The 17,505-nt window shown below is 30.8% G+C and overlaps 1 protein-coding gene across 9 annotated transcripts in view; it reads left to right on the top strand.

Moving 5' to 3' along the window:
• The window catches only part of LOC111624567 (cyclin-dependent kinase 12-like), a 121,395-nt gene that overhangs the window by 39,697 nt on the left and 64,193 nt on the right, over positions 1–17,505 (top strand). For all 9 annotated transcript variants that reach the window (XR_002756598.1, XR_002756599.1, XM_023367451.1 and 6 more), the window contains exon 3: positions 14,684–15,364. Coding sequence is in view for 7 of the 9 variants with exons in the window: in XM_023367451.1 (XP_023223219.1) it covers positions 14,684–15,364 (681 nt within the window). In the remaining 2 variants the exon portion in view is untranslated. The remainder of the gene's footprint in view (positions 1–14,683; positions 15,365–17,505) is intronic.

The raw sequence follows: 17,505 nt of genomic DNA on the forward strand, positions 1-17,505 counted from the left end.
CAAAAAACCGCATCTAAAATAGTATAAATAGAAGCAGAGTTCTTTACGGTAAGCCTTAATCCTGTCCATCTCCCGGGGGGATTTCAACATGTATATTACATAAAAACATGTGCGTATTTAAATGCAGCGTTGTGTCAAAATTTCAAAGGAATCGGTAGGAACAAACGAACATTACATTTTTATTTATATAGATAGATAGAAGATGATCTGCTTTAGTTCATTTTCACAGAAAAGCATAATGCCTCACAGAAAATCAAATTTAGGGTGTCGTACTCGTAGCGCCATCTGTTGGACATAAAAGCCTTAACCTAGATTATATATTTTAATTTATATGAATGTTTAACGGAATAATATACAGCCTATGTCCACCCTGAGGTTACATTCTAAATATTGATGAAAGAATTTTTGAAATCAGATGAGTAGTTTCGGAGATTACCTGCTGCAAACAAACTTACAAACATTACCTCTTTATAATATTAGTATAGACGAAAAGTTATTCATTCCCAATTTGCTTCCAGGCCATTTTCTATAAGAGTGAAACATCAAAATCAGATGGGTGATTATCCACCCACCAAACAAAAACCATATTGTGTGTCACTCATTTTTGTTTTTCTGAAAATGATTGAAATAACTTGAAAGTACTTGAAAGATGTGTAACAATTGTTTATATATTCCATTAAAGCATATTTCATAGTATTAGTTGAACATTCTTAGTTTATAAAAAAATTTAATTCACAGATCTGAATGATAATAAATGAACATATTCAATGCATTCTTTTTCATTTATAGTAATTAATTATTAATTGTTAAGTTTAATTTGAAAACTGATGTCAAAAGAAATATTTTCTTTTATACAGCTAAACTGTTTTATTGTTTATGGTAAGATTTTTACTTATCAATATGTATATGAATTCATTCTGGATTGATGAAAATTTGTCGCTTTGCGTCGAATTTTAATCAATGTTAAGCTTAACGTATACTTTTTAAAATAATAATCGTGGCTATTGTATCGTTAAAAATTATTTCTTTATTTCTTACAAACAAAATAAATATATTGAAAAATATAAAAACCAAAAAATATATATTTTAGATGATGATCTAGTATCAAAAATGTTCGATTCAGCACGACACAGAAAAGTGCCAGTGCTGCCAGCTAAAAAACACACACCAACAAAAAAAATATTGGAGTAGCCTGAGATATAGCCAAAGATTGCAGCGCCACAGCACTAGCAAAAATTTAAATTTGCCGACTGGAATGCTTTCAGATAAACGATGCTCTACTGTATAAATTTTCGTCAAAGTTTGATAGTTTTAGCATATATCTGTCCCATAAGACGACCCCAAACTATCAATGGCCTATGAATTTAGTTTAGATCAGCGATCATCATCTGGATAATAATACTGTATAGTGTATACGGAATTATGTCCTATTTATAATTTTTTGAATGAACAAATTTTATTTTCTTGCATGTGGCAGTACTGCCTTGTGATTGTTGCAAACATTTGCACTGATTTGGGTAATGACCTTGACTATTCACAAAAACTTATGGGCTATAGGCTGTTCTATTTTGTGGACATGCCCTACTCTCTACTAGTAAATAATTATGGTTTGTCTGTTTTTTATAATGGTTTTAATTTATATAAATTTCAATCTAATTTTTTTGTATCTGTTCTATAAGGACGACCCAAGATTTTGGGGGCCTATTTTTTTATGATTCAACTATCTGTGTTATCTGCAGAAATATACGGTATTACATTTAAATTTATTCATGTAAATTGAGTTATATGATCCAGATGGATAAATATTTTACAACTATCACAAATTTTCATTTTGCCAAATGGAGATAACAGTTTCCATTGACTCATAGCCTTTAGTTAGGTACAAATTACACAGGACAGTATTTGTTAAGTTATGGGTATCTTTATTAACTAATTAAACTTTGCATAAGTTTGCAATTGAAAAATGTTAAACTCAGAAAATGTGACTTCTTGAGGTGTTCAGTATATCTGCATATTGTACTATGTATATCTGATGTGTGCTCTAAGAATATCATCAGTTTGATAGATATAGATTATTGCTGTAAATAGTTACAGTCTAACCTAATATATTCATCATGCAATGGTATTAATAAGGTCTGTGTAACAAAATACCAACAAATAACAACAAAAAATTATCATGAATGTTATGGGTTACAATAACAATCCACATGCCTACTCTTCTAATAAAACAAGGAATGCCTACTGCGTCATTAATAAATGTATTTTATAGATAAAATGTTTATTTATACATCATTGAATTTATTTATAAACATTACCAAAATTACTTAGGAAATGTTTGTATATCTGTCTTTTAATCAATTACATATGCTTGACATATGGGCTCTTATCTTTTCTACAGTGACTTAAAACAGAGAAAACATGTATATTTTCAGCCATAAATTTATTATGCTATTTTAATTGTGTTGTACACTGCACTGCTTACTACTGTTTATATTGTGTGATCTATGTATATGCACTACACTAAGTAATTAATTAATGACAAATTCCAGAGTGAGTTTTTCATTTGAACAAATTCATGCTCAGTCCATTCCTTTTATTGCAAATGTTGCACATTGTTGTATTCTTTTTCTACAGTATTATTCAAAAATATGGAATGACCCAATAATTTTCAATAAGCTCAATCATTTCTTAAAGAAGCAATAGTTTGATCTTTGTTATATCCATTCAATAACATTGGTAGGCTATTACTGTAAAATTCCATTGCGGTTACATCAGTCTGGTCACATTGATTTAGCACAGCTGCCAATTGTATCATATTATATTCACACTAACCTATAAAAGTCACATGCATAACATGTCATTATTTGTGCTTAAAGTTGTTTAATGGGCACTTAAGTTGGAAGATGGCAAAAATAAATTAGCATCTTAGGAAAATAGTATCGAGTATTATGTAGGGAAGGTTATTTGTCTACCAAAATTTCTCAGAATTATTGGATATGCTTCGTCAACTGTCATGATGAAAAGGAACTGTTGTGTCAAGCTGAAAAACACCATGCACAATAAACCTCACAGTATTAACCATTGGCCTCATCAGAGAAATGATGATGCTGTTCTAAAAGAAATAAATTATAAAAACAGAATTGCAACTTCAGAGCAAATGAAAAATGTATGAAGAGTTCTGGCAAATATTATTGCAAATTCTGTCACTCACTGTTCACCAAAGACTGCAAATTGGAATTAAGAGCCCACAGAGCAAAATGGAAAGTTAATTAACTGAAAAAATGAAAAAGTAATGTTATGAATGGGCAAAGAAGCACTGTGACAAACTACAAATGGCACCATATAATAATCTTTGATGAATCATGCTATTTAGCTATTCAGCTTTTACCTTTTCAAAAGATTTTTAATTAATGAAACTTGTTGATTAGGGTAAATGCTAAGCATACTGAGTCCATCAAAATATTAGGCTGCATAATGATTCATCCTGTATTTATAAAAATAAAAGGCATGTTTTTTTTCTTTTAAACAGTACTGAGTTCATACTCCTGGTACATTTTTGCTATTATCTAATATGTGGATAGAGGCCAAAATCCTGCTTATTATATATTCAATACATCATATCCACTCTAAAGTCTTAAAATTATTTTTAAAAATTTATTAATTTTAATTAGGAACTACAATACCTTTTAAAGCATTAAATTTATTCCTTACTTTTGAATTGCACTGTACTGTACCTATCCATAAACCTCTTATCCAATGTCTCTGTGTAGCCATGTCATATAGGCTGTAAATCAGAGTCAGTGACGAAACTATTTGTGTACTGTACATTTGCGTTGACTTAGGAAAGTGTACAAGCCCAGCAAAAGGATATCATGTCAATTGACACTTGCAAATAAGCAGCATTGATTGACTGCATGAGATTGCTTACTCCTTACCAAAGAAACCATTTCTGGACCACCTGTTACATGTGATGAAAAGTGGATCTTATACAGTAATCTTAAAAGATCATTGGATATCTATGGATGCTGTGCCACAGACCAAAACAGCAACTTTTGCTAATGGAACCCAGTACCATCAGCAGTTGTTGTATGTATAGTGACAGTAGCAGGAATTATTCACTATGAATTGTTACCATCAGGTTAGACCATTAATGTTTCCAACTACAGCAGATTCATGAAGCACTTGTAAAAAAAATAACCAATGCTAGTGAACCATAAAGGCGTTCTCTTCTTACAGGATAATGAAAGCCATATCACATGTGCAACCTGTGACAAGATTCATTGAATGGGAACTTACGCACTTACCTTATTTTCTTGACATTAGTCCTTCAAGCAACAGTTTAGAAACAGAGGCTGTGGAAGAGACATTTGAAATATCTTTTTTTTTTTTTTTTGCCTCTAAAAATCATGATTTTTACAAAAACAGTATTTATAGACTCGTTTTCTGTTGGGAAAAGGTTGTTGCATGTGAGGATAACTATTTTGATGAATAAATTGGTTTTTTCTACATTTGTTCATATTTCTTTTCCACAAAAGATAAATGATAAAGCTTTCTTGGTTCCCTTGTAGATTGTATTAAGAATTCTAGAACAGCTTTTTTGGATTGTTTTTGATTTAAAATATGTAAAAATATATTCCAAAAACAGAGAAGCTTAAATAAACAGATCACCTAAAATTAGGGATACATGCTTAAGATAAAAATAACATAAAAAAAATAAAATATGATAAAATACATATTAAAACCTGGATGTGAAAATAAACACCTATGTTTGAATTTAACAACTTTTCATACAGTTTGTATCCCGTGATTATTTTGAATTCAGGTCAAACGTTAGCATTGGATTCACAAGTGTAAAAGGGAGATTTTTTTGTGAAGAAACTTAATCAGCAATGGCAAATTCAAAATGACTAAAGAGGAGAGTGAATTCAAATATTTGAATAATTGATAAGTACTTTTTACAAGGTTCATTCTAAAAGTAATGCACCAAAATTTATTTTGCTGCTAGTATGACAAATACAACTGTGAAACTTGGGCATCTCCTAGCTGCTACCTTCAGCTATTTATGTTATTTTTCAACAAAGTCTCTGTCCTTTTCTTTGGCCATAAGCCAGTGTTGAGAGAAGGTATGTAAGCTGGCTTGGTACCAGTCCTGATCCTGTGCACACAACCACTTACAGCACTGACATCATCTTCATCTGACTGGAACTTTATCCCATGAAGTGCAATTTTCAAAGGACCAAAAAGATAAAAATCTGATGGTGCTAAATCAGGACTGTATGATGGATGTGGCAATACTGTAAAACCCAGTTTCGTGATTGCCTCATGAGTCTCTGGACTTGTGTGTGGCCTCATGTTGTCATACTGAAGGAGCAAGTCACACAAGTCCCTCTTATGTCAGACACATTGATAACACTTTTTCAGCATAACCCTCTGAGTTTATGGTGAATTCTTTAGGCATGACATCCATCAAAATGACACTGTAAATTTCCCAAAACACAGTGATCATAACCTTTTCTGCTGATGGAACAATTTTTTTCTTCCATGGTGAATGTGGATGGTGCCATTCCAGTGATTGTTGCTTCATTTCCGGTTCAGAATGGTGCACCACATTTCATCTCCACTGACAATGCGAGCTAAGAACTCATCACCATCATACTCTTAGTGTTGCAAGAGTTCTGGTGCAAGAGAGTGGTTTTTCCTTGCTACTTTTTAGTCAATCATGAGCTGCTTCCAGACCCATTGTGAACATACTTTGGCATACTCAAGTTCACAGATGATTTGGTGAACACTCAGCACTAATCCATAAGCATTTTTTTAGCTGTTTGACTGTAATGCATCATTCCTCCCAAATGGTTTCATCTACATGCTGCATCCTGGCTGCCATGGCAGCTATGGTGGGACAACTGCTTCATACAAAATTGCAGAAATCTATCATCCCTACAGTCGTTGACTTCACATGTTTCACCCAATGACTGACTGACTGCTTTAGTTGACAGCTGCAGTACCATAGACACCACACAATTGCTTGTGAATGTTTTCAATAGTTTCCTATTCAGCAACAAGGAATTCTACCACTGCATGCTGCATTGGAATGTACAGTACATTGCTGACATTTGCTATTTTTCAACAAAGTTGCAGAGATCCCCTCTGATGGCAGGACTTGAAATTTTCTACAATGGTAGCAAAAGCTTCCAGGTATAACTTCTTAAAAGCAGAGCCATGTCACCATCTTCATTTCCCAGATATAAATTATGGTGCATTATTTTTTGAATGACCCCTTTATTAACACATTTGTGATGATTGCACTGCAGACAGTCTGATAAACAGTAATTGTCATCATGTTTTTAAAAACATTCTCAAGTTTAAACAAATTTTAATTTTTGTGTTAGTGGAGAAGCCTTAAGTTCCTGGAGCCCTCCCTTTGTATTTGCCACTGCTAATCAGTCTGTTATTTGGGACAGTTGTCAGGTTGTTTGTCACTCATTGAATTTATAAGCCTTATATGCAGATCTAGGGAATTGTTTCTTTTCTCTAATTTAAGATAGGGTTAGTTGCTATAGAGATCCTAACTCTCTGCAATTCTAATGAAGAGATGTCTTTTGTCAACTATTGTGATATCTGACACAAGTCACCTATCTACCGTCCAGTCAATCTGGTAGCAGATTGGCAGGAAGAATTAAGCCATGTCAATTTCATCATTGGCACAAACTGCTAACAATGGAATCAGCCTTTTAAATATGAAATGCATATTTTAACATTTAAATCTTTTCTCTTCTAGGCAGAGTTAACATCTGCCTTTGTTCTAATTTTTACAATACTACAGAAATTTGGAGAGAAATTGTAAAACAACTTACTCTTGTCTATCAAGTTTGATTTTAAATCTGGGGAATTTTAAAAATAGAAATGTCATATAACACTGTTTTATGGAAGTAGTAGTAGTGTGCTTGTTCATTATTGTTATTTTATAGTTTGTCACTTATTAAAAATATTGTATTTCTCAAATGGGAAATGTTGGCACATAACCTGCCATATCAGCATTCACATCTGCCAATAATTTTTAATCAGCACATGTCTGCAATGACCAGTGAATATTAAGCATGGAATATTTTGTTGTCAAATTGGGTTTGTGGCAAAATAAGAGCCAGGAAGTTAAAATACTGAAATATATAGTTCTTGAGAAATACATGATTGTCTTTTGGTGAAACAACCTGAGAAATTTCTCATCAAATTTAAAATATTATTGACTTTTGGTGATTTGACTATGGCAGATTAATCTGTATGTACAGATGAAAATGGGTTAGTGTTTATTTATATATATATGTGTATATATACACATATGAGTCTATATAAAACAATATAGTCAATTAGTATATGTGTATATATATATATATATGTATGTATATATATGTATGTATATACATACACTAATTTACTATATTGTTTTATATAGACTCATTTAAAGGGAATTGTATAAGATAGAACAAATTATTCCATATTCTATTGAGAGAATAGATTCACTTGTTAGCAAATGACTCTGTGGAATTATGTTTATTAACTTTTAATAGCTCATGCAGATGATCTGTTGGCTAAAACACTCATGTGGCTGATCCATCAACTATCTTTAAATGATGCTTTTTCATTCAAAGAATTTCTGCAATGTGGGAACATGCCAGTGTTTGGTTCCTAAAGGTCTATTTAAATGTTTTCGCCTAGATGTTGTGATTTTGTTTTGTTTTGTATCTATTAACAAAAATAATTTTCAAATTTAAGATGTAATCAAGATGCAGTAGTTTATTAGCTGCTGACCGGTCAAAGCATTTTGTGTGTATGAGAATTGAAGAAACATTCTGAATGAGTGAAGGATTACTGATTGATCTATATAGACAACAGATGAATTTTTTGTGTGTGTATTTTTTTACAATTATTTCTTGTGGTAGAACTTTATTCATAATCCATTGTATATATCAATTTTGTCACTCCACAAATTCAAAAATACAGAATTTCTTCAGTTCCTTGAATTTTCTTTCAAAAATTAATATAAATTAACCTGTCTAACACAGAAACGGAAAGGAAAATCAAGCCATATAATGAAAAAAATAGGTATCATTTAACAAGAAGTTTACAAGCCTAGCATGTATATCATAAAAAGAGTAAAATATACACATATGCAATACAGATTAGCAAAATACTTTATTTATATGACTAACATTACAATAATTTTATTGGAATTTATTATTCCTGATGTGAAATTTATTCTCTGTTTGAAGCTTATTTTAAACTCTTTTTACATCACGTTTTGCTTGAATAAAATCAAGTCAAAGTGTCTGCAGATAAAATGCATACTGGGCATATTATGCATACTTTTAAGTTTCATAAAGGATTATGAGAACCTGGACTAAGTAAAGAAAAAAAAGGAAACAACTTTTGGATGACTTCGTTAGTATGTCAGCTTTCTGATCTAAGAGAGTTTTGACTTACGCTTTCTCATCATCAGAAGTGACACCCTTTCCCACTTCCTTCGTGACCTCTCCAAGATATTTTTGCTATTTTAATATACAACGGAAAAGCCAATTTGAGAAGTTGTCGCCAGTTTCACCACTCAGGTTTGACTTGTCTGTCCAGTCACCTCAGTGAATACTGGGTGCCCAACCTGCCTATGATTAAGTTGCAGTCTCTTTGTACTCTTTAGTGCCATTTTGGCAGAGCAGAGGCAAATTACTTATAGTTGTTATATGAGGCCAGTTCCACCAATGGTCTAGTTTGTCACCTACTTCACATACGGATATAACACCTATGGATACTCAACTAATTCCACCTATGGATGTTCCCTTGCCACCATTTCACAATCTGAAGACAAATTAGTGTGACTTAGAACTCTTTCTAAATGATCCTGAATGATCCTAGATCCTCCAGTCTACAAGTATCAAACTGACTATGTAAAGCAACACCCTCCAGAACAAGGTATTTATCAACTCGTGAACCATTGTGAACGCTCTTTCTGTCTTGCATTTACCGACTTGTGACTAAAAGGACTTGTTAGAATGTATAATCCTCTATATTAATAAATAGATATTTGTTTTGTTAAATCTGTAGTGAGTGCAATTCCTTCCATTATTTCTGTCTCTGAACTTCCTCCATCCCGAGTCCAACTGCGTATGCACATGACCACTTGTGTCATCTAACAATAAATAATCAACAGCCATAGCAGTTTCTGTGTCTGGACCGACACCACTGCGAAAAAGACACAGTGTTATTGATGCCTACAGTCCTGATGTAGGCATCAACAACACGGTGCTGACCCTTTCGTGAAGTGGTGCAGAAGCAATAGTGGGCATTTTGTGCATTGTCACAGAATATCACATTATACAAACAGTAAAAAATACTTGTACCATGTATGTAGAAAATGTTTCTAAACTCCAAATGTGTCAGATGTGGTTTTAAACGTTTTGTTCAAAAAATTTTGAACTGAAGGATACAAAACGTATGGGTTCTCAAAAGCTGTTAAAGAGAAATAGCAGGAAGAAATTGTTAAATGTTGATGAATAACAACTTGTGAACTTGCAACAAATCTTAGTATATCACAGACATGTATTGTTGAAACACTTCATCCACTTGAGATGGTTGTAAAACATGCTGATTGTGTTCTGCAAGCAGTTTGTTTTTTCACTTGTGAATAAAGCAAACTGAATTTAGTATAATTTTGTCTGATGAAGGTAGACAGCTGTAAGATTTTATTTTGTTTTTAAATTGGTTACTTATTTTTATCTTAGAGAACTTTTTTAGAGACAAATGAAAAAATTAAAGTTAAAATAAAAATATTTGTTATTAACCGAAAATCTGTTGTAGTAGGTGGTGATTGTTTGGTCGAGTACTGAGGTACCACTGTATTTGATTGATGCAATTTTGATACATGCAGTAACATTGAGAAATTTATTAATCGCATTAATCAAGGGATAACCATAGTAAGTAACCTGTATAAAGTGGAAATCAATCTATTCACTACGGAAGAGTTGCTCAGTCCCTTGGGATTTTGTTATTGACAGGTTTGACTGTATAAAAGGAAAAAAAAAAGACCTTACAAAGTTCTGTGTGTCTGTGTCAGCATTTATTTTTGATTATATCTCAGAATTGGGCCCTTAGTCTCGAGTTAAAACTCACATGCTTTCTCATCTCACCATGTGAGTTCCTGTTTACTTTGAGTCGAGCATGTGAAATCTCTAAACGAAATTGAAAATGGGTGACAGATATGCTATTTTGATAGTAATCGAAGCATTAGAAAGAGCCAAAAGAGTTGTTTAAGAAGGCAATGAATTTTTCAACCACGGGTAAATCCTTTTTTTTTTTTTTTTTTTTTTTTTTGTCAAATCAACACTAATAAAAAAAAACCTTTAATTCATAATTGATAAAATTATACAGCAAATTTTTCCAAAAATAAGTATATAATTCATTGAAAAAAGAATTAAAATGATAGTATTTATGTATAAATTGTTAAGAGCATAGACACTATATTAAGATTACTGTATTTAATCAGAAGTGTTAAGTTCTGATTAATAAATAATCTTAATAGACAAAGCAGTTCAAGAAATAGATCGAGGAAGAAAACTGTATGAAGAAAGGATTAAATTAAAATACTTTTTTCATTACACAATGGATTTTTTAGTTCCAACACACACAATTAATTTTTCAACTAATTCTCTCCACAAATCAAATTGTCTTTTTCTTGTAAATTTGTTGTCAAATTTTCCATTGTTCATTTTGTTATTATTTTCTATATATGTTAGGCCAAGACTCCACTAACATAAAAACCTTTGCCATAAAAACTTTTAATCACGTGACCTATTTGCATTTGCATCTAGATTGTGGTGGAGGTCCAGCTAGTGAAGTTTTTACAGCGATGGGGATATTCCCAATTCTCGAACTGTATTAGAGTGAATCTGTGCTATAGAAGTGCTGTGTTATATGGGGTTACCTATACTGAATTTATTGTAATAAATGATGTTCTCTAATAGTAAGCAGGGCCAAAATCTCCTCTTGGCAATATTTTTATTAAAGTGGTGATAAAAATATAATACTGGCAATAAAAATCCTAGTCCTCTTATTTTGACATTTGGCATGAAATTGAATCACAAAGCACACTTCAGGAAAAACAGCAAGATGTTGAACTTCTGTACAATGGGAATCCCGTGCAACACACTTCTAGCAATTTCATGGCGTCGAGCAGTAAGTTTGGGAAGAAAAGTTGGAATTGAGGTTGAGAACCGAAGGCAGTTAGAACACAAATCGAGCTGATGTGTTCACCAAAGTTTTGTTCAAATTGGAGACCTGAACGGGTCCTTTCCTTGTAAGTGACAGTTTAACATTACTTTTGCTTTCCAGATGTCAAACTCATAAGGCTACCAGCACCTGCATTAATTAGTAAGTAAAACTGGTGGCAATAAATAATTTGAAGTGACGAAAAAAATAAAAAACTGGTGGAATGGTGGTAATATTTTTAAATTTTCCTGAGTAAATGCATTGACTGTTGGAGAAAGATAAAGCTTATTGTAAACCGATAAATTGCACAATCTATTCAGTATTGTCATTCTTATGATACATTGAAATAAAATGTGTGTTGAGTGTTGTTTGAATAATAATATGAAAAAATTACTTGATTTAGTCCTTTAATAATTGTCCTATAATAAACAGTACAATTGCTAACTGAAAAAAGTTATATATAGAATACTGTTTATTAGAGTAAATATAGTATATAAGAGAAAATTTGGTAGACTATATAACATTATATTCATTAATAGTTAATGTTCAATACTATTTTGCTTGATGATGATTATAAATAATTTATATAAAAAATTTAAAATTGATAAGTTTTTACAAACAGTAATTTTAATTATTACAATTAATATAAAATGATATAATTAATTTCTGAAATATAAATTAGAAATTGAATATTTTAAATTTTTTATATAATGTTTTTTGCTACACTTACTCTAATCTGTTGACAGTATAATATTTGATATTAAATTTTTTTCTCTGTCTGGGGGAAAAAACACCTGCACTTCTCACATTCAGTCTTCTCGTGATAACGATGTTTATAGTTGATATTAATACTGATTGAAGCAGTTATAATCGCAAATGCAAGTATATTTGAAGTGGTCTAATCATAATGTAATTGATTTTTTGCAATGTTCTCATTTTGTTTCTTTCATTAATAAGTTTTCAAAAGAACATTTAATTAAAATAAATATTACTTTATTAATATTTAATTTAATTAAATAGTCTCAAAATGGAGTTATACATTTAATGATATTTTTATATATAATTTAGATTTTAGTCAATAATTTTAAAATTACTCAACTTTTTCTACTTTTTTAAATGTTTTTATATTATAGTATTTATCAATACTAAAATGCATTTTTAATGCTTTAAATTCTAAGTCATATCTTTAGATGCTAATTTATTTTAAAATAAATTATTTAATTAATTAATTATATAAAAACATACAGTAAACTAATTATATTAATTAATATCTTTTATTTAATAAGGAAAGAAATTTATTGCTTATGATGATGAACAAAAATTAGCAGTCAATTGTGCAAACATCTGTAGATGTTTGCACAATTGACTGCTATATTGACTGAACTGTTTAGGATTAATATAATACAAATCTCTCTGTAAAGCTACCCGTCTGGCATTTTAAAGTTTGTGATTTCTGTTTTGTGTGTCTTAGAGAAAAAAATTTTCTATAGTAATTTTTAGTTTGCCTGCCTTCTGCTTTTTTTTTTTTTTTTTNTTTCTCTGGTACAGAATATATTGAACTATTTTCTAAATAATATAGGTCAGGCCTCCTTATTAGCTGTAATAATAAATATATTTCAAATAATGAATTGTAAACATTTTTCTCCAGTTCAATAATTGTTGTTAGATTGAAAAGATGATAATAGTTGGGGTGCAATTTTCAGATTGTAGGCCTAAACCTTCCCACTGCTTTCATCCATTCATCTATCCTTTAATTGTAGCTCAGCATTGTGACAATATTACATTAATATACATTTTATTTTTAATGCAATAAAAATGTGTTCTTTAAAATATTGGGTTCAGAAAGTAAGTTCATTTTTTTCCCATGAAAAAGAAATCAATTTTCTTATAATATATAAATATTTTATTCAATTATATATTGATCATTTTGGTCCAATACCTTTTGCCATTTTTCTGTTGTAGCATGATTCCATGCACATAAAATTTCTGATCTTTGCTTGCAAAAAACTGATTCAAGTGATTTTTGACATCCTCATTTGAAGTAAATGTTTTACCATTTAAAAAATTTTGTGAAGATTGGAATAAGTAATAATCCGAGGGTACCAGATCTGGTGAATATAGTGGGTGTTGTAGCATATCCCATCCAACCTGTAACAGCTTCTGATGAGTTAGCAAACCTGTGTGAGGTCTGGCATTATCATGGTGAAACACTACACCTTTTCTGTTAATCAATTCTGGTCTTTTCTTTGATAATATCACTCAATTTGTCCAGTTGACGGCAGTAGACTTTCAAAACAATTCCCTTAAAATCCCACCAAACAGAGAGCATCACTTTTTTTTTTATGAATATCGGCTTTTGAAGTGCTTTGAGCTGGCTCATCTTTTCTACTCCATGATTGCTTGTGTTCAACATTGTTGTATACAATCCATTTCTTGTTGCCAGTTATGATTTACTTCAAAAATGGATCATTTTCTTAGTGTTCGAGAAGCAAATCACAGATGTTAATGCAATGGGGCAAATCTCTTTCTTTAAGAACACGTGGAACCCATTTATCAAGCTTTGAAGCAAAACCAAGCTGTTTCCAGTGGTCATAAACAGTTGAATTGGACAAATTTAATCTGTTAGCGATTTCTCTTGTTGTTGTTTGGCGGTTTGCTTCAATCAATGCCTTTATTTTGTCTTCGTCAGCTTTAAATGGCCTTCCAGAACATGGTGCATCTTCAATATCGAAATTGTCAGTACAAAATTTTGCAAACCACTTTTGGCATTGTCATTCTGTCAATACATCTTCTACATACACATCACACAATTTTTTTTCTCACTTGAACAGCATTCTTACCTTTTCGGAAATAAAAGAGCAAAATATGCCAAAAATGCTGCTTTCAATCTTCCATATTTGATGGGACACAAAAAATAAACAATTGAACGAAATCAAACAAAATGTTTTACAAATAAGCCTTAAAATGCTAGCTGTCAAAATATATAATGATAATACAGTTTAGAATGAAAATGGCTGGAAAAATATGACTAATCCCTCTAGTGGTAAAAAAAACCGAACTTACTTTCCGAACAACCTAATAATTAAAATAATTTTTTATTTTATTATTTAATTTTTATATTTCTAATTGCTCTGATTTTAGAAATATTTGTTTTATTGGTGATCTAAATTTTTCATTTCAGTTAATCAAAATTACTTTAAATTGCAACTGTATGAATTTTTATTTGTATAATATTTCAATGACATAAATTTGACAAACAAAATAGTAACTATATTATTTTCATTTTATAATGAACTGTAATAATTAATAAATGAAAAACATTTAAATTCAGATTAAATGATAAGTTAGGATAACATTTTTTAAGTTACATTAAAATTTTTGTGTGTGTGCATTAATATTATAATAGAACAGATCCTTTCTATTCTTTTAGGAATAGAACAAAAAGAAAGCGAAGATCTAGAAGCAGATCTCGAAGTCCTGTAGTTAGGTCTAGGTCAAGAAGATCAAGAAGTAAATCTCGTTCACGTTCTCCTTACTCTGTTTCCAGGAGAAGAAAGAGAAGTTCTAGTATTGATTCAAAATTTGCTGTCAGTTTAGTAGCTGAATTACTTAGCAATCGGAAAAAAGCCAAAAAACCTTCGAGGCCACTTGTAGCAAATGAACAAAAAGAGGAGACTGAAAAAGAAAATGGTGGTATTGCACCTGAAAGTTCAAAATCATCTCCACTTCCATCCTCAACAGAAACAACTCAGTCCACCTCCGCAGCAGCTGATGTGAAGAGTGTTGACACACCTAAAGAAACTGAACTAGTAAAAGAACCACCTAAAGAAGAAGCAAAACCACCATTACCACCACCTCCAGTTGAAAAACCACCTCTTCCTCCTCTTCCTACATTACCTCCATTACCATTACCACCAGGTGTTCAGCCAGAAGATATATTAGATGACATTGATTCTCCTGCTCCAGAAGAATCTTCCACGCCTCCAAGGAAAGGAATAAAGGAACTCCCTATGCCACCTGGAATGAAACCTGAAGATATTATGTCCCCTGAACCAGAGCAAGACAGATCCCCATACGGACAGTCTTCGCCTTCCACTGTTCTTCGACCAGTGTAAGTATTGTAATAGAAATTATTTGTCTGTGTTCACAAAAGATTTATATATTTTTTAAAATTAAAGTGAAGAATTTTTACAAACATTATTATGTTGCTATATAAAAGATATTTTGAATTATCTTGAAACATAAGAAGCATAATTCAGGAAATATATTGAAGTAATAATCAGTTGTAATTCATTCCATTTATTAAACCTTATGCCTTAACATTTTCACATTCTTAATTAATTACAGAAGCACTTTGAGTTGTTTCATACAGTTGATCATTACATGCAGAAATCTGTCAAAAAACAGTGATATTAATAAGACTAACAAACTTGAAAAAATGACTTTGTTTTTATATTTTATACTAGCTGCAAGGACCCGCTTCGCTGGGTTTTTATTTGTATGTAATATAGTTTTATATATATAAAAGACTGTTTTTCTAAGTAATCTAGAATCTAGCTGCAAGGACCTGCTTTGCTGGGCAAAAAGTAACGTTAGTGAAGATTAAGATAATTACATTATAGCCAATCTTACCCGTTTTCACAAAATGCAAGAATTAGGTCCCCCGTTTCCAGACTAATTAGAGAATTTTTACATCCAGTCAAACGAACTATTTTCAATTTGATCAATTTTCTGGAACGTTTACAATCGTTCTATAATCGAACCAATTCGAATTTAAAACGGTTTGAACATTTTTAAAATCAAAATAGAAAATCTTCGAAGTCAACCACTTTAAGCCCCCATATCTCGCGCACCCTTATAGCTATCAAGACACAACCACCATAGTGCACAAATGGAGACTTGGGGCTACTACCACACACAAACACCATTCATGTGCAATGTGTAGTTTTGGCTGAAAAGTGAAATATAGGGACACCCATGTCCATTTTTATATATATAGTAGAGCGTCGATTTTCCGAATCAATTGGGGACTGGGGTTGTCCGGATAACTGATTTACGTACGATAAAATAGTTTAACGTATCCGATGTCGAAATTTTTCTCTGTTGCGTGTCGCTTTGCGTTGAATTTTCGTCGATGTTAAGCCTAGCAAAGACTATTGTATCGTTAAAAATTATTTTTTTATTTTGTACAAACAAAATAAATATATTGAAAAATATAAAAATAATAAAAAATTATACTTCAGATGTTAATTTAGTATCAAAAACGTAAAATATTTGAGTAGCCCAAGACATAGCCAAAGATTGAAGCGCCACAGCACTGGCGAAAATTTAAATTTGCCGACTGGAATTCTTTCGGATGATTGACTTTCGGAAAATCGACGCTCTACTGTATATATATACACAAATATCTATTTGTGTATAGAATAGATATTTAGATATAGCATTTTGATAGTTTCTCTTTTAATTAATAACTCTAGAATAAGAGAAACTATCAAAATGCTATATCTAAATATCTATAAACAAAACTTACTCTAACACCTTGTAAACGTGCAGCCAAATTTATTAACTTTCTAATGTTTTCAGTCATGTTAAATGACTTTTATCAAGAAAAGACTTTAAAATTCGAAGATGTTCAAATTTTAAAGTGTTTTCTTGATAAAAGTCATTTTGTTTATTGAATAATATGCAGTCTCAGATGAACTAAATAACTATGATCTACAGGTGTTACCTGATGATAAAATTATATATGCATTCAGTATTTTTGAATAAAATGACAAGCATCAATTCTTATTTTAAATGTTCTTGAAATATAGAGCGAGATATTTCAGTTCATAAATTTTTCAAAAAAAACTTAAAACATTTTTCCTCATTTAGTACTTTGCCATTTAAATTGTTTATTTTTGAAATAATTTACTATAAAAATCAAACATAGATAATTTAATTTAGTTATTTAATGAAATTTTAACCAGTTTTTAATTCATAATTTATAAAGTAAACTTACTGTTTAAAACATTATATATATATATAGTTTAAAACATTATATATAGTTTAAAACATTATATATATAATGTTTTAAACTATAAATTAAATTTATACTAATTTATTAAATTTAAAAATTAAATTATAAATTTAAAACTTTACTTTTATGAAAATAATTAAATAAAAATGTAAATTAATAGAAAATCTATTTGTTAGCAAAAAACAAAATGTAAATAATTAAAAAGATGAATATTTAAAAATAGCTAAACACCA

The sequence above is a fragment of the Centruroides sculpturatus genome, unplaced genomic scaffold (assembly GCF_000671375.1).
Source record: "Centruroides sculpturatus isolate CEXI.00-Female unplaced genomic scaffold, Cexi_2.0 scaffold15, whole genome shotgun sequence".
In the NCBI taxonomy this organism is placed as follows: Eukaryota; Metazoa; Arthropoda; class Arachnida; order Scorpiones; family Buthidae; genus Centruroides; species Centruroides sculpturatus.